Source organism: Humulus lupulus, chromosome 3 (assembly GCF_963169125.1).
Source record: "Humulus lupulus chromosome 3, drHumLupu1.1, whole genome shotgun sequence".
In the NCBI taxonomy this organism is placed as follows: Eukaryota; Viridiplantae; Streptophyta; class Magnoliopsida; order Rosales; family Cannabaceae; genus Humulus; species Humulus lupulus.
In genome coordinates this window covers 119841284-119866729 of record NC_084795.1, presented here as the reverse complement: position 1 = coordinate 119866729, position 25446 = coordinate 119841284, and the positions used below count along the sequence as shown (strand labels likewise).

The window sequence follows — 25446 nt, the reverse complement described above, 5'->3', positions numbered from 1 at the left end:
CAGAAAAATAGAGAGCTTTGTCGTAGTGGAAGGGTTGGAGTAACACCTTGGATAACTAAGGCCGTTACGCAGTGTGATTGTAAATGTGCAAGACTTGCTAATCAAGTCATGTAATTGAAATCGTGATTCTAAAGTCATAATTAGGTTAAGGTCAAAATATTTTGGTCATAAATAAATAAATTTAATTTAAATAAACTTTTGATACATGGGATCCCAAAAACAGGGTTTAAAGGATAGTTTACAAAATTAGAAAGGTTATGTAAAACCACAAGCCACTCGAATGGCAAAATAGGCATTTTAGGTTCTCCTGTCCCTGTACCATCCCTCGGCCGTGGCAGCTGAGCAGCTGACTATGTACATTCTGCCCCTAGAGCTCTCCAACTCAAGATTGGTCCACCTTGCACTTGCCATTACCTGCACCATGAAGCACCCGTGAGCTAAGGCCTAGCAAGAAAACCATAATGCAGAGCATAAATAATATAGACAATCAAATAATCCATATAATTGTTACCCAAGTATTTAGCATGGTTTAACAATCATCTAATGATAGAGGTCAACCAATTATTCATAAGACATTCATCTCGGTATTATACAAGCTATACACATAAGACCACAATGATAACATAACAATATTCATCATACAATACTTAGGGTCAATGACCTTAGGCCGCACCCTCTTTTTAACCCACTGTCTACGACTCGCTTAGGCCGAGCTCGGTGATTATTTAGCTAGCCTTAGCTACCAATGGCCGAGTCGCGTCCTGTGCGCAAATATCAATTCCGAAACTCTTAGGGCATTTAATTCATGCTCACATGGCATATCACAATCACACAACATATGCATTTAGAGACAGGGATTCTTTGTCCCACACAATCACACAAGGGTGCAATTTTCTATCCTTTAATTCTGAGTGCTTTGGTTAATAAAGATGACCCTTGAGCACGATCCCATTCTGAGCCCTAGCGTACACCTACTCACCATCCATAAAATGGTACTTCGATGAGTTTGAATTCCAATGGTCAATCCTGGGAGCAAACTCGCGCTCTCGGGACCTCTAATTCCACCAAGTGAAGTGGGGAAACCATCCCCCGTGCCCCCAAGTAAAAATCCTAAAAAGTTCCCAAAAACCAAGTTCAGAAGGCTGAGTTGTGCTACAGCGCTACCTGGTGGGTGCAACAGTGCTAGAGTCAGAGACTGAAGACTCCTGGAAACACAGCGTAGCGATGTAGCGCTCCCAACCTAGCGCTACAGCGCTAGCACCAGAAATGCAAATTTTTGGGTTTCTCTCCTCGAACTTTCCCGAGCCAAAGCTCCAAAAATCCACTACAATCATCAATCAAACACAAAATTGAGTCCATGAATCACTATATCTCATCCAACACCACCTAATAGCACCCAAATATAGCTAAGAACCTCACCAAACACAGAAATCGAAACTGACCTTGAAGCTCAAGAACACCAACTGAAAATCAGAAAACCCAGAACAATCAAGGGCAGAAATTGTTACATTAGCTGGATGAATCTGACCCTAGGTTGTGTTCAGTGTCCTTCCAAGATTTAATTCTTCCAATTCCCAAGCTTCAATCCTTAAACTTCCATCCAAAATCTAAACTCAGAAATCAACCTCAACTAACCTCAGCAAACTCAAAAACCTTAAACCTTACCTTAACTTGTGAGCCAAATTCCAGCTGAACTCCTTCAATTACTCCAAGGATCACAACCCCAAAGCCTAGCCTAGACTGCTCGAGAATTCCTAGCGTCAAAGTCCCCAAAGGAGAGTGAGAGAATGAAAAACGTGAGGAGGAGAGATTGAGTGAGCTGACACCTTTTTCCCTTCTTTCTTTCCTTAGATTATTCTATAATCTTCTCTGTTTTTTCCTAATAAAACTGAGCATATCCTTAGTTTGAGGAAAGGAACACTTTGCCCCTCCAAATAAAACTAACCCTTAACTTAATCTAGGGGTATAATAGTCATTTGGTCCCAATTCCCACTAATTCTTTGAGTGCTCATACTGAGAATTTCATCCTCGAAATTTACCTGAGTAACTCGAGATACTGATCCCACATTGCTAACTCAAGCTCCCAGGTCGCTTCCTCGACCTTGCTATTTCTCCATAATACCTTAACTAGAGGAATCGTCTTTTTCCGTAGAATCTTATCTTTCCTGTCTAAAATCTGAACCGGTCACTCCTCATAAGACAAATCTGTCTGCAATTCCAAGTCTTCAAACTTCAACACATGCGTTGTATCTGAGATGTACTTCCAAAGCATAGAGACATGGAATACGTCATGAACTCCCAACAATGACAGTGGCAAGGCTAACCTGTAAGCCACATGTCCGATCCTTTCATGGATCTCAAAAGGTCCAATGAATCTAGGGTTCAACTTTCCCTTCTTCCCAAACCTTCTCACCCCTCGCAGTGGTGAAACTCGCAGAAACACGTGGTCCCCAACCTGGAACTCCACGTCCCTATGCTTAGGATCAGCGTAGCTTTTATTTCTGCTCTGTGAAGCAAGCATTCTAGCTCAGATCTTCTCTATAGCCTTATTAGTCTTCTGAACCATATCCGGTCCAAAAAACTTCCTCTCACCCATCTCATCCCAATGAATGGGCGATCTACATCTCCTACCATATAACATCTCATATGGAGTCACGCCAATCATTGATTGATAACTGTTGTTATATGAAAACTCAATCAACGGGAGATATTTACTCCGAGATCCTTCAAAGTTAATCACACATGCCCTAAGCATATCTTCCAACACCTGAATCATCCTCTGAGATTGTCCATCAGTGTGAGGATGAAAGGCCATGCTGAACTTCAACTAAGTCCCATAGCCTTTTGCAAACTACCCCAAAACTTGGAGGTAAAGATAGGATCCAGGTCTGACACTATAGACTTAGGAACCCTGTGAAGACGTATGATCTCCCTCACATACAACTTTGCATACTGATCCACTGTATAAGTTGTCCTTACTGGTAGAAAGCCAGCTGACTTGGTGTATCCATCCACTATCACCCACACCGAGTCAAGCAGCCCCACTGTCTTGGGTAAACCTCCCACAAAGTCCATTGTAATATCCTCCCATTTCCACTCGGGAATACCCAAAGGCTGTAGTAACCCTGCTGGTCATTGATGCTCAGCATTCACCTGTTGACAGGTCAAACACCTGGCCACGTACTCCACCACATCCTTCACTACACCAAATACCCCTTTTTATAACACATGAATATAATATTAATGAAAAAGTATTATGCAAAATATTATTTATGTGGAAAAGTTAATGAAAAATGCGATAATTGTTTTGGGAGCCCTCCACTTATACATTTTTTCACTCTTTCTTCCTTCACTCCATACCGTGTGCCACTCTCTCTCTCTCTCTCCCTCTTTTTCCTCTCGGCCTAATCTTTTACAGTCGTCGCTCTGGTCATCATCAACATCATCATCGTCTTCTTCTTTCAAGCTCTCATCTAACACACTCGCACTTTTCTTCTTCAAGTCTCATCCCACCCTCTCGCGACCTCTGTCTATCACGATCCCTCATGCGCCAATCTGATCGTTGACCCGCAAACGGACCCAGCTACTTGCCACCGTTGCCACCAGTTCGCCACTAGTTCGCAACCAGTTCGCCACCGTCGGCTATACGGGCATCGGTATCAATTCTCACGAACCCATCTATTTGCTTATTTATTTTTGTTATCCCCAAGTTTGTGCCTTAGTGGTTTTGTGAAATATTTTTATGATTTTGTGCTGCTGCTTTGTTTATGGTGTTGTGTTTATGAGTTTGTGGATTGTGCTGCTATCATTTTTCTATGAAATATTATGTTCAAATTTGTGTATTGGTATGGTTGACTTTGTTCAAACATGGGGAATTAGGGTTTGCAATTTACATAAATCAGGTTCAGAAGGTTGATCTTAATACATACCATCTTCTTTCTCCTTTCGACAAAAGAAAAGAAAAGGAAAAAAAATCAATCCTAGAGATTTTAGATGGATACCCTTACCCTCTATTGCAATTAATTTTAGTTGAAGGATGCGGTTTTGTTTTGTCTCCTGGTTTTGGGTTTTCTTTGTGATTTGATAGTTTGGTTTGTGGCCTTCTATCTTACTCTGGATCTCCCATTCTCTTTATTTAACTTTTTGTTGTTTTAATAAAAATGCAATGTTTACAGCACAATTTACTGTGATTTTGGTTGACCTTTATTCTTTTGATTTTATGTTTTATTTTTATTGGCTTTAGTTTTTTACTGAATCACCAAGTATGGTTAACCCAACAGGTGAAAATAAATACTATATCACTGCAAAGGGTTCGTTCAAAGTGGGTCGCGAAGGTACAATACACCATCTATTTTGTTTTATTTCTTTTTCATGAGAATGACAACTGCAGTGTATAATGATTGCGCATCCCTTAAAGGAGAATGTTGCAATATGAAGTCATGAAAGTAACAACCACAGTGTATAATGATTGTCCTAAAAATCATGTAAATGACAAACTATAGAGTGATGAAAACAATATATGAAAATACTCTGCATCCCCTAAATGAGAATGTTGCAATACGAAGTGTATTTTTTCTTATTCTTATTCTTATTTTTTTAAATGAAAACTTTATGTATGGCCTTTTATGTCATTATAGGGTGTGGTATAATTATCACCAAGGACAAAGGTGTTTCTCGGGTACATGCCGAAATATTTTTTGAGGAGATAACTTCTGCTAATCCCCTGAAGACTTCTAGTTTGTCCAACAAAGTTCGAATTAAAGATTGCTCAAAGTACGGAACATTTATTGACAAGAGCGTTGGGTCAGTGGAGAAAGTCCATGACTTCCCACGAAAAGAAACAAGTTTAACAGATGGGAACCTGATTTCATTTGGAACTGGTAATGCAACGTACAGGTATTCTTTCTTTATCTCCCTTGTTTTTTGCTCTTCTAAGTGTCGCTATTGTCAAAAGCAACAAGTAGGAAAGTGTTTTTGGATGGATTAAGTTGGAAATTTTTTTGAGGAACTTGTGAGTTTATCAAAATTATTGTCTCTTTGAATCCTAGCTGCCGCTGGATAGTCTAGATTTAATAATATTTATTGTTGTATTTTTAGCAGAATCAACAAGAATTTTTTTTTAATTACATGTGCATATTTCTTGTGTACAAATTGGCAGGTTTTCTTTTGTTCCACTCATTATTTGGGTATACTCTTTGGAGCCCAACCAAGCTAATCAACCCCTTAAAGATAAACTTTCATCAATAGGTTAGTGAATAAATACTGCTAGCAACTTTTTTATACTAGGTACATTAGTTACTAAAAGTTTCATATTTGATTTTTTTTTTCCTATAATAAATTTTGTTTCCCTTTGAAAGAAAATGTCCATATATTGCTGCTAATAAATTTATCAGTTGCTGGATATCAATGATCTCTAAAGTATTACTGCCACCATAGATTATATTTTTAAACTAATAAGAGAAACCTAATGCTTAGTGCTTACAAAGAGCAATTAACAAATTCAACTAAAGATTGATAAAGTAGAAAGCCTCCAATACCATAAATAAAAACTTCATTATATGATCTTTCTTTAAATTAATAAAATAGTATGCACCTTAGTACCTCACCTCAACTCCTTTATTAATTTATGGTATTGGAGGCTTTCTACTTTATCAATCTTTAGTTGAATTTGTTAATAATCTCCTTTTCTTTGCTGAAATTTATTCCATATAAACTATTCTTTCACTGGGAAAAATGTGTCTTTCCGTAACATATCCCTGCATGTACTGGTTAATAGAAACAATTATGGTATTGGATTTATAATTATGTTTTTCTATATTTCTTTTATTATTGTTTATTTATTTGATCACATGTTCTCCATCTGCAACCCTTTTGTCTAATTACTTTCTATTTATGCTGCTGGGTGCTCCTTTTGCATAGTTCTTTATTCTGGCAATTAGATAGCCTCCATTATAGTTGCGTTTTAGATTTTTCTTTTTCTCTTATTGGTTGGATGTAGTGTATGTTGGGCAATTTTTTTTTTACCCTTGTGGTTTTTCTGCTATTCTTTTCTTTTTTATTTCCTTCTTTCTTGCTTTACTTATTTGTTAAATCAGAGATGCTAGGCATAATTGTAACTTTATTTTTCTGATATGAGAAAGAAAAAAAAAATCAATTCCATAGTTTGCTAACTAAATAAACAGTCATTTGGCTCTGTTTCTTTGCTGTTGGGAGATGTTCTTTTAGTTTTGTTCAAGTTTCTATTGTAAGTTTATTAGGTATAGAGTTTCTTTTCCTGTTGGAAGGCTAGGTAAGGGTAGACTAGACTCGTTTTCCCATACAACTGCTTGAAGAAGACTTGAGATTCAGTTAGGTCAATCACTTTGGGGACTTTCTAGCCCAACTTCTTTGTTTGAATTCCATGGAAGAAAAGCTGCATGTAGAAATGCAACTTTTCATTTCTTGAGAAGAAAAATCATGACCCACCTTTGATATTTGGTGTCTTGCTTGGTCCCACCTTATGGTGCTTCAAGCAAGGCCTTTGTTTTGCTGTGAGTATGTTATGTTATGATGGATAATTTTGATTAATAAAATTTGAGTGTTGTATTGCGTGATTTTACTTCTCATTATATAGTTTCTCTAGAATAAAATTTGAGGGTAATTTTTGTGCTTTCTCTAAAATATAAAAAGCTTTAGCGACGTTTCTTCTTATTTATTGCAAAAAATTTGAAACCATAAGGACTGCTGGACTAGTACCCACTACCCACAACATCTTTTACAAGTAATAGTTGATTTGATTGATATTGGTGATAGTTTGTTTCTTCATGCTCTTCATATCTAATAGCTATGTATAAATTTATCATCAATCCAACTTGCATTGTAATGACCGGGGATTGAGAATTTCCATTAGAAATCTTGTTTGTTTTTATTGTTGGGTTTCTTTGTTATTTTGTGTTTTTTGCTGTATCCTATCCCCTGTTTGCTATTGTTTTATACTTGCAATGAATTAGGCTGGACCTTTCTTATGTTCATAAAATATTATAGTCCCTCTTGAAATGAATTACCACATAGTATTATGAAAGCATCTCTTCCTGGCATAATTTTGATGAGGTTTCCTCTTTTATAATGTCATATTCCCATATATGAACTTAAAACATGACAATTTCCAGAGTTTTTGTTTGATGCTTGATTGCGTTGAGAATGATGACCAACTTATCAAACACATTTTAATTTTTTTTTTAGTTTCTTTTTTCTCTTTTCTGGAATACCTTAGCCTTTTATAAATGTAGTCTTATTTTAATAAAATTCTCATTCCTTATTTATAATGTGTTGGGAGTTTTAACTAATTGGTTGTTTGGTCAAAAATGATTACTGGACAGAATTCCAGTTAGTTGACCTGAAAAGTCTATCACAGTAAAGTCTTCGTGTCAACATGAATTTTTTGAAGAAGCAAGTTCTTATGTACAGTGACTTTTGGGACTAATGTCAGCTTAGCTAGTAGAATGGGTGGGAAAACTCATATTCAAGACTCAAGGGTTGATCATGAATAGAGAGGACCAAAAATAAACTTGAGAATGGATAAAGAAAATATTTTGATGTTGTCATTTTCTTTATGTATGTGTGTGTGTATATAATCATTATTAATGCTTAAAGCAGTGATATTTCATGTACTATATTTGAATTAAATGCTAAATATATATTTGAAGAAGTGAATTCAAACTGAATAATTGTCCAGTTCGAATTGTGTTTTTTACTTCTTGAGAAAACATAGTTTTCTGCACTGATTGAATTAGTTTGTTTTATATATTTTTTTACAATTTATGGGTTTTCTTAAATGGTAGTGTTTCTGTAACTGCATATCCACTCAAAATTAAGTTGTGGGAGTTTGTTACAGTCTGGAAAAAGGGTTATGTGTAACACTAGCGTGATTTTTCAAAAGTGGTAGCATAAATAGTGATAATGAAGAGAAATAGAACTAATAGTGGGACCTACCATAATTATTTTTTTTAAAAAATGATTATAAGTTGCTAGCAGTAAGATGACAAGTGGATCATGTTGTTTGCTCTATGCCTTCTGAGTATGTAATTTTATTTGTTTGCTCCCAGATATATGTTTCAACAAATCCTCGTGGTGCTGAATTACTTCCTCCAGGGATTATTGTGTCAGAATCAGATTTATATCTTCGTAGACTGTGGGGCGAACCCAGAGAGGTATGGTATAAATTAGTTGTAGTAAGTAGTAGTGGTAGTTCTTATTATTATTACTGATGTTAATTCGATTGGCCTGAAGCCTTTCCATCCTTAATTTCTTAGTCTGAGCTTGGTTAAATGTTAGGGTGGAGACAGATGAATGACTTGAATATGTTACATACTTGTATAAACTATAAAGTTTGTTTTTTGGTGGTCTTGAAATGATTTTCTTGAGGAAAATCCAGCTTAATTGACAAGCTTAGAAGCAACTTTAGTTTGTCTTATACAAGACGTAGTAATTATCTAAATAATAATATATGAAATTGGCCTTTACCCAATTTTTCTGCAACAAATCCATTTGATTTTCATATTTGATTTTTACTTATAAAATGAATTAAAGTCGTGTTTGGATGGTTTGAGCTTTTATGAATTGAGTCACAAGAGCCACTTGCATGAGATAGAGCCCACCTGGAAGTGATTCTCATATGAATATGTTTCTGTTTTATGGAAAGATATTTTGAACGGTGTAAAGTTTAACAGTACCTTCTGAATATGTTTCAGGTTTGTGGAAATTATGGCTCTTGTCTTTTCTCGAAAAGCTTGGCGGTGTGTATGGCACATGATTCAGGTATGGTGTGTGTGTATGGTTATTTAGTTAGGCTAAAAAACTTAAAAATTTATGCAACTAGAAATCTTAGAAGTTCTCGTGAAATCTAAGTTGGATAGAGGAAGGAAAATAAAAAGATAGTGCTTTTCTCTTATAATAATGAACGTATTTTCTTGGTTTGGTTTTCTGGGTTTAATGGTAAAACATTAGACCTAACCAATCCATCTGTTTAGTTTGATTTGGTTTCTTGAGTTTCAAATTGTAATTGAAATTTATATGATACCTAATGCAATTGAGATGGTGTTATATTTTGTTCCTACTGTTAGAAAGACCATTGAAGTATCCAATTGGAGAATATTCACTCTACTTGCTTGGATACAGGTAAGTTCATCACAAAGGCTTTTTTTCAACTACATAAAAGTTCTAGATCAATCTTGCACCAAGTTTTTTCTTAGAGGTTGAATTTAGCAACTAGCATTACTTTGAAGGTTTAAGAAATATACTAGAATTCATATTTTTGCTATTATTTCGCTTTCTTGACAAGAAACAGATTTTAGTTTATTAATACAAAAAGATAACGTATCATCTTAAACAACACACTTTAAAATCTTTTTTATTAAATATCCAAAGATCAACTCAAAATTTGATTATGCAGTATGCCACATATTTGGCCACCTAAAACTGGTCATGTAATTGTACCCATATTCAATTTACTTTCTTTGTCTGATCAACTTCTGGTTTTAAGCTTTGTGTATATTCCCTAAAATATTTGTTTTTATCACATAGCCTAGATTATATGTAGGACGTGGGATGCAAGAAAGCCATGTCTCTGTGCTAAAGTAATTTCCCATTTCTCCCTTCTAAATTAGCTATTGAGTTGTCTCTATTCTTATCATTTCCCCCTAATGTGTTATAATTTGTGTATTTTGTAGGTACACATTGTTCTGGATACTAGTACTATTGAGCAGATTTTCTTTCAACTACTGGTTTGAGGTAAGCTGTCATGTGCAACTACATAATAACTCCATAATACATGAATATTTATTAGATAATTTACTAATATATCTTTCATTTTAGATTGCCATAAATATCTTTCTTTAGTGGAAATTGTACTATCTAATTCTCAACTTTCGACATAAAATCAGAGCTAATTAATTCTTAGCATTTCTGTTCATTGTAAGTTACATAATATTAAGTGAAATTTAACAAGGATATATATGCAATTGTCATGGAGTGGAAGTTGCAGGTGTGATGGAAATTGCCCTTGCTAATGGTGAAGTGAGTAGATTAGTCCTTAAATTTATTTTCTGTTCATTCCACAATTATTTTCACCTACTTTTGACATTTATTTCACATTTCAAGGGGAAGGTACATATTAGATATAATGATATTTTATTATTTTGTTTTAGTAATCTTTTTATGGGCCAGCAAATAATAAACTAGATAGATGCATATTCTTTTTATTATTGGACTTGTTTGTAGATGCTTTAGATGATTAAAGATGATTGGTGTCAATATGTAAGCATGTCCAATTAATTTATCTATTTCTTGTTCTGGATTATCTATGTTAGATTTATAATTTGCATTCATTTTTGTTAATAATTATGATATTGTGTTGTATATTTGAGTCTTTGTTGGCAGATTAATTTATTATGTATCTATGTTTCTTGACCATTCATATATGAATATTGTGTAGCAAGGTGCACTTTTAACTCTGCTTTTTGATATCTTTGACTTTAGTTCTGGGATCTTCGTAGTTGCACAAGTGACATTCTTCTTTCTTTTTATTAGAAAGAGTTCTTTTTTCTAACTTTATTTTTAGTTTTATTGCAGAAATTGGGCTAAACCTTATATTAAAGATGCTAAAGAAGTTTCCAGGTGCATTTTTATTTTATTATTTTTCTTTATGATTTTGTTGTATAAGAAGTCAAAGTGTGATTCTGTTTTTATTCTTTAATTTTTTTGGGGATATATTGACAGAATTTAGAGTTCTGAAATCAATTCTTCCTCACATACTTTTTGATCATTGAGAATGATATATTTGTTATCTTGATACATTTCACAAGCCTTGTTTTAAGTTGCATGTTTTGTTGCTTCAATCGTTGTTTTGCATGGTAGTACATCTTGCTATACCCTGCTGTTTCGTCAAGTTTTGGAGTTATTACAAATATAATTTAAACTTTATATGCTTACAGGTAGAAACTAGCTTAAATCTTATATTCTTAATAATAAAAGGACTTTTTTTTTACAATGTGCAGGTATATTGAGATGATTTCTTTGGAGCAATTCTTGACAATATTTGTAGTTGAGGCCTTTAGAATGGAAGAATGTATTTCACTAATTTTTGTTTTGTATTTAGTGATAAAGGAATCTGAATTGGGCATAAATTATGTTGTGATATGATTTCTTAAGCCTAGACTAGTAGACTAAATATTGTAATTACATTTGAGTAATTAATAAAACTCTATTTATGTTACCTTATTTGGCTTCAACTTTCATATTTGTTTTCCTAGTTTTGTGTAAGTAAAAAAAGATTATGTTTCTCTAAGCTAATATAACACATGTGTTATACTAAAGTGTAATATAACACAAATAATGTGTTATACTAAAGTGTAGTATAACACAAAAAATGTGTTATACTAAAGTATAGTATAACACAAAAAATGTGTTATACTAAAGTGTAGTATAACACAAAAAAAGTGTTATACAAAAGTGTAGTATAACACAAATTTATAAGTATTGAAATGTGTTATATAATCGACTATAAATAACATAATTAAACACTTATCTATTTATTAAAATAACACAGAAATTGTGAAATCGTTGATAGTATAATAATACATATGTATAGCAATGATAAAGTGTTATGTAAAGTACCCTGACGTACGATAACATAGTCAGTCTTAACACATCAAAAAGTGTTATGGTATTTTTTGATAACACATTTTCAGTGTTATTAAAAGAATTTTTTCTTGTAGTGTTTCTTCATCCCTGGCCAACAATACAACGTCCGTAGATCCTAATACATCTTCTTGGTGCCTGGATGAAGTGAATACGACGTAGTATGAGATTCATCTAATATATCTCATCTAATCCCCACATCAGTTGAAATACAAATCCGATTATAATACCGTAGCAAACTAACCCCAGAAATAGAATAGTCCTTAGCTGCTCCTGCTAAGACATTCTCTCTAACCTCCTGTAACTATGCATCTACTAACTGACCCTCCTTAATCCACTCTAGTAAGTTTGACTGCAAAGTAATGCTGGCCAACCGGCCCACCACCAACTTTATCCTTGCTTTAGACATCTCATCAGCCAACTCTCTCGATATCTGAGTAGAACTAAAACACTAACCCGGGCCTCTCCGACTCAATGCATCCGCCACCACATTGGATTTCCCTGGGTGGTAAAGAATATCATACTCATAGCCTTTTCCCAACTCCAGCCAATGCCTCTGCCTCATGTTCAGGTCCTTCTGGGTAAGGAAGTACTTCAAACTCTTATGATCGGTGTATATCTCATACATACAGATAATGTCGCCACACCTTCAATGAAAATACCACCGTAACCAACTCTAAATCATGGGTAGGGTGCTGCAGCTCATACTCCTTCAGCTGCCATGATGCATAAGCTATAACCTTCCCATTCTGCATCAACACATAGCCCAAACCCAATCTTGATGCGTCGGAATATTCCACAAACGTTCCTTCCTCCGAAGGAAGACTAAGCATAGGTGCTGTAATAAGTCGTCGCTTCAATTCTTGAAAACTGTTCTCACACTTGTCTGACCAGACAAACTTCAAATTCTTCTGTGTCAATTTTGTCATTGGTGCAACAATCTTCCAAAACCCTTCCACGAACCGCCTATAGTAACCTACTAACCCGAGAAAGCTTCTAACCTCTGAGGCGTTCCTCGTCCTTGGCCAATCTCTCACTACCTCCACCTTAGATGGATCCACCTTAATCCTATCTTCACCAACTATATGTCTAAGGAATGTCACTTCTGGTAGCCAAAACTCACACTTCTTAAATTCGACGCACAACCGGTGCTCTCTTAATCTCTGCAAGACCTGTCAAAGATGTTGCTTATGCTCAGCCTCTGAACTGGAATACACTAAGATGTCATCGATGAAGAGAATTGAAAACTGGTCCAAGAAGTCCTTGAACACCATGTTCATTATGTCCATGAAGGTTGTTGGGGCATTAGTCAAACCATAACCAAATGACATGACCAGAAACTCATAGTGCCTATGCCTCGTTCAGAAGGTCGTCTTGGGTATATCCTCGTCCTTGATCCTCAGTTAGTGATAACCAGATCAAAGATCAATCTTCGAGAATATCGTCTTTCCTTGCAGCTGTTTAAATAAGTCATCGATCCTTGGTAGAGGGTACTTGTTCTTGATAGTCAACTTGTTCAACTCTCTATAGTCTATAAGCATCCTTAGAGTCCCATCCTTCTTCTTTACAAACAAAACCGGAGTACCCCATGGCGAGTAACTTGGCCTGATAAGCCCTAAATCCAGAAGCTCATGTAGCTGTATCTTCAATTATTTCAGTTTTCCCAGTGCCATTCTATACGGTTCCCTTGACACTGGCTCTGTCCCTGGTGCCAACTCGATGATGAGCTGAATCTCCCTATGCAGCAGGAATCCTGGTAGATCCTCAGGGCATACATTCAAGAATTCAACAACCAATCTAGTCTCTTCCGGCCCTATTAACAACACTCTGGTAGTATCCACCACACTAGCCAGGAAAACTATACACCCTCCCTGTAATAGGTCCTTGGCTCTCAGTGCTGAAATCATGGGTATGTGGGGTCCACATACCGCACCCACGAAGACGAAGGGATCCTCTCCCTCAGGCTCAAAAGTCATCATCTTCTTCCTACAATCAATAGTAGCCCCATATCTAAGCAGTCAATCCATCCCCAAAATCATGTTAAAATCTTCCATACTTAACTCAATCTAGTCTACTGATAGATCCCTACCATCAACCATCACTGGAAGTGCTCTAATCCATCTCCTAGAAACTACTTGTTCCCTTGTAGGCAATATAGTCCCAAACACCGCAGTACAATACTCACTAGGTCTTCACAATCTATCAATCACCTTACTAGAAGCAAATGAATGTGTAGCACTAGAGTCAATCAATAAAGTAAAAGGAGAGCTAGTGCTAGAAAGTTGACCTATCACCACCAAGGGACTAGCCTCGGCCTCTGCCTGTGTCAAGGTGAATACTCGAGTTGGAGTCAAGCTGTCCACCTTCCCTGCATCCCTTTTTTTCACTGTTAGGAAGTCCTTCTTGAGGTGTCCCACCACCCCGCACACATAACAGGCCTTGGCCCAACATTCACCCGGATGGCATTTTCTGCACCTCGTGCACTCTGGGCAGCTCCTCCATGTCTCACCGCCTCCCTGGCAGCCACCTTGAACACCTCGACCCCTTCTATCAGGACCAGCAGCGGTTGAAGTGTCAGGGGTCTTCCTCTTCAAATCACTAGGGCCTCCACCTCTACCAGATTCTGGATATGGAGGCACCGCTCTAAGAACCTCCTGCCTCGCAACATTCTCCCTCCAAATCTTGTTCTCCGCTTTCTCAGTGATAAGAGCCTTCTCAACAGCCTGGGCATAAGTCATCCCCCTAGGTATTGTTGTAATTCTCACATCTCGGGATATTATAACATTAAGCCCTCTGATAAATCTATCCTGCGTAGCTGTATCAGTAGGCACAAGATCTGGTGCGATCTTCGCAAGTCTATCAAATTTCAGGGCATACTCTGTAACTATCATGTGGCCGTGAACTAACCCCACAAATTCATTCACCTTCGCTGCCCTGACGACAACGTTGTAATACTTCTGAGTGAACAAGTCCTTAAATCCATCCCAACCCAGAGTAGAAACATCTCTAGTCTGTGATGCCACTTCCCACCAAATGCAGGCATCCTCTCTCAGCATATATGTGGCACAGGCCACCCTGTCATGACCCTCAACCCTCATGAAGTCCAGGATAGAGGTAATCATACTCATCCACTGTTCGGATTTTAGTGGATCTGGTCCCCCCTCAAAATTTGGAGGATACTGTATCCTGAACCGCTCATACAACGAGTCCCACCTATTCCCAACTTCTAATGGCTGAACAACTGGTGCCACTGCAGGTGGCACAATAGATGCAGCACTCCCTGACGGAGCCTGCTGTCTCAAAAGACGGATCTGCTCTTCCTGGCTTTGAAGTCGGGCTTACATGTCTGCCATAATCTGTTGCCAGTTCTTAGGGACTGGCGGAGGGTTCTGGCCCTGGTCATCATCTATAGCCTCAGACCCAGTGCCGGCTAGTCGCATAGGTCTCCTTGGACGTATAGATATCCAAGTTAATCTGCAATCAATGACTTGGCGGTCAAACTATGATGACATGGTAAAAATCTTTCCATGATCCACTATTGAAACACAATCAATCACAAGCAATAAAGATATAATAGTTTATCCAAATATTCATCCACATACAATAGCAATACTAATAAGCACGCCTCACTAGCATCACACAACATTCAAGGGCTAGGCCCTATCAATATCTCATGCTCCCTATTAATCAAACAGATAACAACGTTCATATTTCTTTCCAAACACTTAAGCATATACAATTACCAAACCTTGAGTCGAGCTTGTCTTTAACAGCAAATGTACATGTCCAGCCAATCTTCAGGAACCCTTAAACCTAGGACACTCTGATACCAAGTTATAACACCCTCGATAACCAAGGTTCTTACACAGTGTGATTATAAATGTGCAAGAGTTGCTAATAAAGCCATGTAATTAAAAACGTGATTCTAAAGTCATAATCAGGTTAGGGTTAAAAAATATTTGACATAAATAAATAAATTTCATTTAAATAAACGTTTGATACATGGGATCCCAAAAATTAGAGTTGAAAGGACAGTTTATAAAATTACAAAGGTTATGTACAACCACAAGCCACTCTAATGGAAAAATATGCATTTTAGGTTCTCCTATCCCTATACCATCCCTCGGCCGTGGTGGCCGAGCAGCTGACTATGTACATTTCGCCCCCAGAGCTCTCCAACTTTGACCTTGCCTTTACCTGCACCACGAAGCACCCGTGAGCCAAGGACCAGCAAGAAAACCATAATGCAGAGCATAAACAATACAGAAAATCACATTATCCATAAAGTTGTTAACCAAGTATTTAGCATGCCATAACGGTCATCTAATCAGAGAGGTCAATCAATTATTCATAAGCCATTCATCTCAGTTTTAAATAAGCTATACACATCAAACAACAATGATAACATAACAATATTCATCATACAATACTCAGGGTTGATGCCCTTAGGCCGCACCCTCTGTTTAACCCACTGTCTACGACTCGCTTAGGCCGAGCTCAGGGATTATTTACCTAGCCTTAGCTACCAATGGCCGAGCCGCGTCCTGTGCACAAATATCAATTTTGATACTCTTAGGCCATTTAATTCATGCTCACATGGCATATCACAATCACACAACATATGAATTTAGAGACAGGGAATCTTACTCCCACACAATCACATAAGGGTGCAGTTTTCTTACCTTTAATTCTGAGTGCTTTGGTTAATAAAGAAGACCCTCGAGCACGACCTCGTTTTGAGCCCTAGCGTACACCTAGTCACAATCCATAAAATGGTACTTCGTTGAGTTTAAATTCCAATGGTCAATCCCGGGACCAAACTCGCGCTCTCGGGTCTAATTCCACCAAACGAAGTGGTGAAACCGACCCCCGAGCACCAAAGTAAAAACCCTAAAAAGTTCCCAAAAACCAAGTTCAGAAGGCTAAGTAGCACTACAATGCTATCTGGTGGATGCTACAGCGCTAGAGTTAGAGACTCAAGCCCTGTAGAAATGCAGCCTAGTGCTGTAGCGCTCCTAAACTAGCGCTACAACGCTAGCACCAGAAATGCAAATTTCTTGGTTTCTCTCCTCGCACTTTCTCGAGCCAAAGGTCCAAAAATCCACTCCAATCATCAATCAAACACAAAATTGAGTCCATGAATCACTATATCTCATGCAACACAACCTAATAACACCCAAAATCTAGCTGAGAACCTCACCAAACACAGAAATCGAAATTGAGCTTGAAGCTCAATAACACCAATTGAAAACTAGAAAACCCAGAACAATCAAGGGGAGAAATTATTACCTCAGCAGGATGAATCCAACCCTTGGTCAGTGTCCTTCCAAGCTTTAATTCTTCCAATTCCCAAGCTCAAATCCTTAAACTTCCATCCAAAATCCAAACTCAGAAATCAACCTCAACTAAACTCAGCAAACTCAAAAACCTTAAACCTTACCTCAACTTGGGAGCCAAATTCCAGCTGAACTCCTTCAATAACTCCAAGGATCACAACCCCAATGCCTAGCCTAGACTCTTCTGGAATTCCTAGCTTCAAAGTCCACAAAGGAGAGTGAGAGAAGGAAAAAGGCGAGGAGGAGAGAGTGAGTGAGCTGAGACCTTTTTCCTTTCTTTCTTTCCTTATATTATTCTATAATATTCTCTGTTTTGTCCTAATAAAACTGAGCATATCCTTAGTTTTAGGAAAGGACCACTTTTCCCCTCTAAATAAAACTAACCTTTAACTTAATCTAGGGGTATAATAGTCATTTGTTCCCAATTCCCACCAATTCCTCGAGTGATCCTAATATTTACCACTTAAATCCCGTCATCCAATTAATCATCAATTATCACCCAATGTCTAATAATCTCCAATATATTTTCTAAATTCCAAAAAATTACCCCCATGCTCATCTCGAGCCGGGTATAAATCCCCGCCGTGACTATTTTTCCAATATGCTCACTAGGATCGCCTCGTGCTGAATAATCCAAATACATCCACATAATAATATGGTCTAGCACTAATATCACATATATATTCACATTTATGCCCTCAACGGGCCAAAATTACAAATATGCCCTTACAAGCTAAACAGGGCCCACATGCATATTTAATACTCATAAACATGCATTTCACATAACCATGTAATCATATAATCTCGCATATCATCTATTCATGCATTTAATCATTAAATCACACATGAACCAATTATGCCCTCTAGGCACGCTAGTCAAGGCCCTTAAGCCTTGTTAGTGATTTTGGGTCGTTACAGTTGGTAAACAACCAGTACGCTATGAACATGAAGTTTAGATGCTTGTGTCTGACAAAAAAAAAAAGATGATCCATTGATATATATATGGATGCAATGAAAGTTTCTGACAAAGAAAAATGGCTAAACGCCATGGACCTTGAAATGGGATCGATGTATTCCAATTCTGTCTAGACTCTTGAAGAACCACCTGAAAATGTTAAACCTATTAGTTGCAAATGGATATTCAAGAAGAAAAGAGGAGAATATGGGAAAGTAGAGACTTTCAAAGAAAGCCTAGTAGCAAAGGGCTACACACATATAGAAGGAATTGATTATGAAGAAACTTTTTCACCTATGGCCATGCTCAAATCTATCCGCATACTCTTATCCATAGCTGTATGCATGGATTATGAGATTTGGCAAATGGACATTAAATACATTTTCTGAATGGCTATCTTGACAGAACCATTTACATGTCTCAACTAGAAGTGTTTGAAGTTAAAGGTCAAGAGCAAAAAGTTTGCAAGCTTCTTAAGTCTATTTGGACTTAAACAAGCTTCGAGAGACATAGAAACATTATCAAAAGTAAAGAATTGGTTCGCTGAGCAATTCCAAATGAAAGATTGGGAGAAGCCAAATATGTTTTGGGAATTCAGATCTGTAGAGATCAAAAGAACAAAATCTTTGCACTGTCTCAGGCAACCTATATTGATAAAGTGATAGATTGCTTTCGCATGAAAAAATCCAAGAAGGGCACTATGCCTACCCAATCAGGAGTTAAATTTTCTAAAGAACAATATCCACAAACATCTCAAGAAGAGGAGGATATGAGATAGTATGCAATGTTATGCACTAGACCCGACATCTCTTATGCAGAAGGGATATTTAGCCGTTATCAATCCTATCGTGGATTGAGTCATTGGATAGTAGTAAAGAATATTATCAAGTATCTTAGGCATACTAGAGGTTACATGCTTGTGTATTTAGGTGGAGACCTGAACCCCACTGGATACAATGATTTTGATTTTCAATCAGACAAAGATAGTCGAAAGTCGACATTTGGATCAGTTTTCACACTTGGAGGAGGTGTTGTAGTTTGGAGAAGTATTAAACAATCCAGTATTGCAGACTCCACCATGGAAGCTGAATACATATCAGCCTTTGAAGCAGCTAAAGAGGTTGTGTGGCTCAAGAAATTCTATATTGATCTGGAAGTTATTCTAGGCATGGATCAACCACTTATTATGTACTGTGATAACAGTGGGGCGGTAGCTAATCAAAGGAACCCAAAAGTCACAAGAGGGGAAAGCACATTGAGAGGAAATATCACTTTATCTGAGAAATAGTCAACAGAGGAGATGTTGCTTTCTTGAAGATTGCCTCCGAAGATAATCTTCCAGATCCGCTCACAAAGACTTTATCCATTAAATCTTTTTAGGGTCATGTAAGATGCATGGTGTTAAGAGAAATGCCTCATTTGCTTTAGGGCAAGTGGAAGATTGTGCCCTAAAAGCAATTGCAGTAGACAATGGTTTTAATGAAATAAATAAATTAATTAAATTATTGTATATATGTAGCTTATGGACGATATTATTGCTAATAATATAAGTAAATATCAGAAAATTCCCAAGATCATCTATGTGGTCTCAATCTCATATTGGTATGAGAGGATCGAGACTGAGATAATGAACTTAAATAGTTTGCAGTATAATAAAGTTATGGAATCTTTAGCTTAATTACTGCTAGTACGATCCACTAGTATGATGAATACATGTGACCTAGATCCGGGTTACTAGTGTAGTAGGACACTTTAGTGGAAGTATATTTCATGCTGAGAGTATGTAGAACTGGAACAGATGTGATTTAATAATACTTGTTTAAATACTATTTCGTAGCATTATAAAGCACATCAACTGATGATCATATACAAACTGATCTTAACCCTGAAGTTACTATGAACTCTTATATATGTTACTTGATCCTTTAATTCATGCGTTACGGTTTGTCAGAATGATCAGGTTAAGAACAATTGTTTTGGGGACTTAATGATGTATATGGTTGGGGACATAGTTTAACAGATATGAAATCTATACCTTCTTATAGATTGAATGATGATTCCCTTTTGGGTTGGCTTTTGGAAATGATAAGGTTATTGACGTCAAATTCATAATCAGATTATGAATTAACCTTCACTAGTAATGTCAATGGTGCACTAGGAATCAAGATATAATTAAAAGGGCAAAACAGTAATTTTTGAATTATCAATAGATGATTAATTTGTATGTAATGATTATATCAATGGACAATTTGTGGTTACAATAAAGTACTTAGTAAATATATGTCTTTAATTCTCAAGAGTTCAGTCTCATATGTAGAGTGGAATAATCATGGGATTAATAAATATGATTATTGAATCAAAGAGTTATGGTTAATAATCTTTTATTTATTGGAGCTTGGAATTATTGGTCCATAGGTCCCCGGAATATTTATTCTTCGGGATAAATGTGCAATTATGTGATAATTGAAGTTTCATAATTTATTATTGCATTTGTGCAATTTCAAAATTGTGTAGAAATAAAAGAAATTGATTTTAATCAATTATTTTATTTAAGTGTGAATTAATAAATATGGATAGTCAAAATTGGTTTTGATTATTATATTCATTTAATTAATAAGAAGATGATGATGAAAATTAAAATTTTGAATTTTGAATTTTGAAATTTAAGTTGTTATCTTTTTCCTTAAAAAGATGATACCTTATTTGAATAACTAATTATTAATTAATTAAAAGTAAAAACAAATAAAAAATCAAAATCTAATTTTTCAGGGATAGGCATCACGCATAGGGCTTGGACTGCTCTATACGTGTGGCACATCTGATGTTAGCAGAAATTGATTTTTTTATTTTTATGTTTTAATTAATTAATTAAATATTTTAAAAGGGGTTTTAAAATAGAATGTTAGATTTTTGTCTATTATCATTATTATTATAAAAGGTGATTGATTTTTCTTCATTATGATTATTATTATTATGGTAATAATGTCTATATATTCTATTTGATAGAAAATAGAAACAACAAGTTTTATACAAAGAAGAAAAACTATCATCTTTTCAAGAAAAGAAAAACCTATTCTCTCTAGCCTATAATCAAAAGTCTCATGTGTTGAGAATACTTTTGATTCACAAAATTGATCCTTGTACTCTATGTGCCCACCCACATCTTGAGGTGTAGAGAACATCTTTGAAGATCTAGGTGTGACTACTCAAGCAAGGATAGGAAGATCGAAATACATACGAAAATATTCAAGGATTCTTGATAGGCTACAAGAGGTAAATAGTTTCGTATTATTTTTCATATTCATATTATATATTGATTAACATATTGGAAATTAAATGATCCTCATATAAAGATTGTTTATATGAAATTTTGTTATTGTATATTATTACTGCAATTTTCGCTGCGCACTAGGAACCGTTCCTTACAACTTTACCATATATATAATCATGTACTTCAAAATTTTATGACTATGAAGATGGATCCGTCGGAGGTCACCATAATAGATGACAAATCAAAATTAGACACACACATTTTACAAAATCTGCATCGCACTTTCCCTTTTTACATTAAAGGCTTAGCCCCAACCCCAACAAGAATTTAACCACAATGTGAAAAGAAAATGAAGAGCTCAAAAAAATAAAATAAAAATTCAGCAGTGACAAATGAGTTATATATGTGTACTTGGATTTATATGGAAGCAGTGTTGTTTATAAAGTGTCAGGGACATTTGACCATTTCATTTCCCACTAATTCTACGTATAAACCTAAAGCGGGGGGGGGTATTAGATTTAGTTATACCTTCTGTTAGCTTAAGTTGATTGGTTAGACCACATGGTTAGTTTGTTAGAATCCTAACTAACTTCAGCTCTTTCTTTATATTACTCCGTATTGTATTTTGGGTTGTATTGAGACATTTTGACCATTCAATAACAAAGTTTCTCTCTCTGATTGATTTCACTCATATGGTATCAGACGTTAACCATTCCAGAATTGCTTCCATGGCCAGACCTACAACTCGTTCACAAGATGGCATCCATCCCACTGAGAACTCTCAATCTGACCTGATCTCCGATCACCCTCCTGCTGCGATTCCTCCATCGACGGCTCCACGGAGATCTCATACTACAAGACCGCCCAATCGCCCCAATATTGGCTCTGAAATTCCCAATCCAATAGGCTCTCCTGGCGATCTTCCTTCTGGTGATTCCAATCCACCACAGACCCATCTTCGACGTCCACCGCCTTCAGTTGATCGACCCGCACATGAGGACTTATCCAGTCCCTTCTTTCTCAGCGCCGGAGATCACCCTGGGTTGGTTTTAGTTTCTTCTATTTTGACTGGAGCAAACTATCAATCATGGAAGCGAGCAATCACAATGGCCCTAGCTGCGAAAAACAAATCTGGTTTTATCGATGGTTCAATACCTCGCCCAGATACTGGTAATCCTCTTCTCAATTCTTGGATTCGTTGCAATAACATGGTGATGTCTTGATTATTACACTCTGTTTCCCCTGAAATATCTCAGAGCATAATGTTCTTTGATTTTGCTTATGATATGTGGCATGATCTTGCTGAAAGATTCAATGAGGGAAATGGACCCCGAATTTTTCAATTACAAAATCAGATCACAAGTCTACAACAAGGTGATCAAACTATCACCTCATATTTTACCAGACTAAAATCTTTATGGGATGAACTCAAAGAGTTCCAACCCAACACTACTTGCACTTGTGGTGCAATGAAAGCTCTTCTTGATTACTACAATCAAAACCAGGTCCTCCAGTTCTTGACGGGTCTGAATGAATCATATTCATCTGTACGAGCTCAGATTCTTCTCAATGAACCAATCCCGACCTTATCTAGAGTGTTTGCCATGATTGTTCAAGAAGAGCGCCAAAGAACTCTTGGTTCTTCTAATCTTTCTTCACTGGCTTCTTCCATTCGTCCTCCTCCTTTGAACACTTCATCCCGAGCAAAGAAGCCTCGACCCTCTTGCTCCAACTGTGGCAAACCAGGTCATTTGGTGGACAAATGCTTCTTCATTCACGGGTTTCCTCCTGGTTATGGAGACAAGAAGAAACAAGACGAAGGCAAAGCTGCTACTAATCAAGCTTCAACTAGCACTTTTCCTGATGAAACTCCAGGCACTCTTGTTCGTACTGATCTTTCCACTCAGTGCCAACATCTCATTTCTCTACTCAGCCGACAACTAACTCAAGCAGCCCCTAAGCCTGAACCTGTTGTTCCACCTGCTGCTTCAAACATGGCTGGTAATAAGATTTCTTCCCTTTCTTGGATAATTGACAGTGGTGCCACACACCACATCTGTTATAATGCATCCTATTTTTCTTTTTTTTTTTCTAACATTTCATTTCCAAAGCAAATTATTTTACCTAATGGCACCAAAATACCAGTTCATAAAATTGGTTCTGTCAAAATCAATTCATATATTATTTTACACAATGTCCTTTATGTCCCCGATTTCAAGATCAATTTATTTTCCATCAATGAATATCTCAATAACACCTCTAACTTGATCTTGTTTCAATCTGTAACATGTCTAATTCAGGATCCTTTGAAGAATGTGGTGATTGGGACAGCTGAAAAACAAGGGAAACTTTATGTTTTGCATCAAGAGATTTCTCCCATTGTTAATTCTAGTCAATCTCATTTTAATTTTCATCATAACAATGTAGATCATTGGCATAAACGCCTTGGTCACCCATCTATGTACATTTCTAATACATTCAATAAAAAGATTGACTCTTCTTTTCAACCTCATCACCATTGTTCTGTGTGTCACTTAGCAAAACAAAAGAAACTACCTTTTGTTTCTAACAACAATTTTAGTGAAGCAATTTTCGATTTGATCCATATAGATATATGGGGACCGTTTCACATAATTAGCATAGAAGGATATAAATATTTCCTCACAATAGTTGATGACAAATCACGGTTTACTTGGACATATATGCTCAAAACAAAATCTGAAGCACAAATTGTCCTACCTTCTTTTTTCAACATGATTTGCACTCAATTTTCAACTCCAATCAAAGCTGTCCGTTCAGACAATGCTGAGGAGTTGAACATGCAATCTTTTTTTGCCTCAAAAGGCATCATTCACTATCACTCTTGTGTGGAAAGACCACAACAGAATTCAGTGGTAGAAAGGAAACACCAGCACATTCTAAATGTTGCCAGGGCTCTCTGTTTCCAATCTCATATACCCCTAGTGTATTGGTCATATATTATTCAGACCAGTACATATTTAATCAACAGAATTCCTTCAGCTCTGTTAAAAGGCTTAACTTCATATGAAATACTTTATAAAAAACCTCCTGTCTATGATCATTTAAGATGTTTTGGGTGCTTAGCTTATGGCTCCACTCTAAATTCTCATAGACATAAATTTTCACCAAGAAGTCGAGCCTCTATTTTTATTGGATACCCTCCCGGTATGAAGGCCTACACTCTACTTGACCTTCAAACTAATCAAATTTATCATTCAAGAGATGTTATTTTTCATGAGACCATTTTTCCTTTTCTGTCTCAAACATCTCAGGAAGATATTGATCACTAATTCACTACTTCCATCCTTCCCATTAACATGAACTTACAAGCTGACAAACCAGCTGCAATCTCAGTTCACAAATCAGCTGAACTGGGCACATATATTTCCAAATCAGCTGACACATCTATTTTCAAACCAGCTGCCACTTCAGTTCACAAACCAGCAGCAATATCACCTTCCAAACAAGTTGTAACTTCAGTTTCCAAACCAGTTGCAACTTCAATTGACAAACCAGCTGAACTGGGCACATCTATTTCCAAACCAGCTGACTTATCTATTTCGAAACCAGCTGCAACTTCAGTTAACAAACCAGCAGCAATATCACATTCCAAACTAGCTGTAACTTCAGTTTCCAAACCAGCTGCACCCTCAGTTGACAAACCAGCTGAACTGGGTGCACCTATTTCCACACCAGCTGACATTTTTATTTCCAAACCAGCTGTCAGCCCTTCAAATTTTTACACTAAAACTGGGCGCATCTCCAAGAAACCATCCCACTTACATGACTACATTTGTCACACATCTTCCACCCAACACCCCATATCAAATTATCTTTCCTATAACAAATTAACCTCTCCTTTCCGAGCTGCCATACTAGCTGCATATTCAGAAATTGAACCAGAAACCTATACTGAAGCTTCCAAACTTTCCCATTGGCAACAAGCCATGGACACTGAACTTGATGCTTTAGAAAGGAACAAGACTTGGATTGTCACCTTTCTTCCACCTGGTCATAAGGTTATCGGGTGCAAATGGGTATACAGAATCAAATACAAGAACAATGGTGAAGTAGAACGCTATAAAGCACGCTTAGTAGCCAAAGGCTACAATCAAAAGCAAGGTGTCGACTACATTCAAACTTATGCACCTGTAGCAAAGTTCAATACTTTTAAAAATCCTACTTGC

The 25446-nt window shown here is 36.7% G+C and overlaps 1 protein-coding gene across 1 annotated transcript; it reads left to right on the top strand.

Annotated features, from left to right (window-relative positions):
* Positions 1 to 22500: 22500 nt before the first annotated feature.
* LOC133824982 (uncharacterized) lies at positions 22501 to 23573 on the top strand. The gene is made up of 2 exons (XM_062257989.1): positions 22501 to 23239; positions 23539 to 23573. The coding sequence occupies exons 1-2, from the start codon at positions 22501 to 22503 to the stop codon at positions 23571 to 23573; spliced, it is 774 nt and encodes a 257-aa protein (XP_062113973.1).
* Positions 23574 to 25446: the final 1873 nt, after the last annotated feature.

Coding starts and splice junctions, on each gene's coding strand:
- LOC133824982 (XM_062257989.1), top strand. CDS start 22,501: ATGTTCTTTGATTTTGCTTATGATATGTGGCATGATCTTGCTGAAAGA. Junction 23,240..23,538: donor TGCTGCTTCAAACATGGCTG/GTAATAAGATTT, acceptor TGTCTAATTCAG/GATCCTTTGAAGAATGTGGT.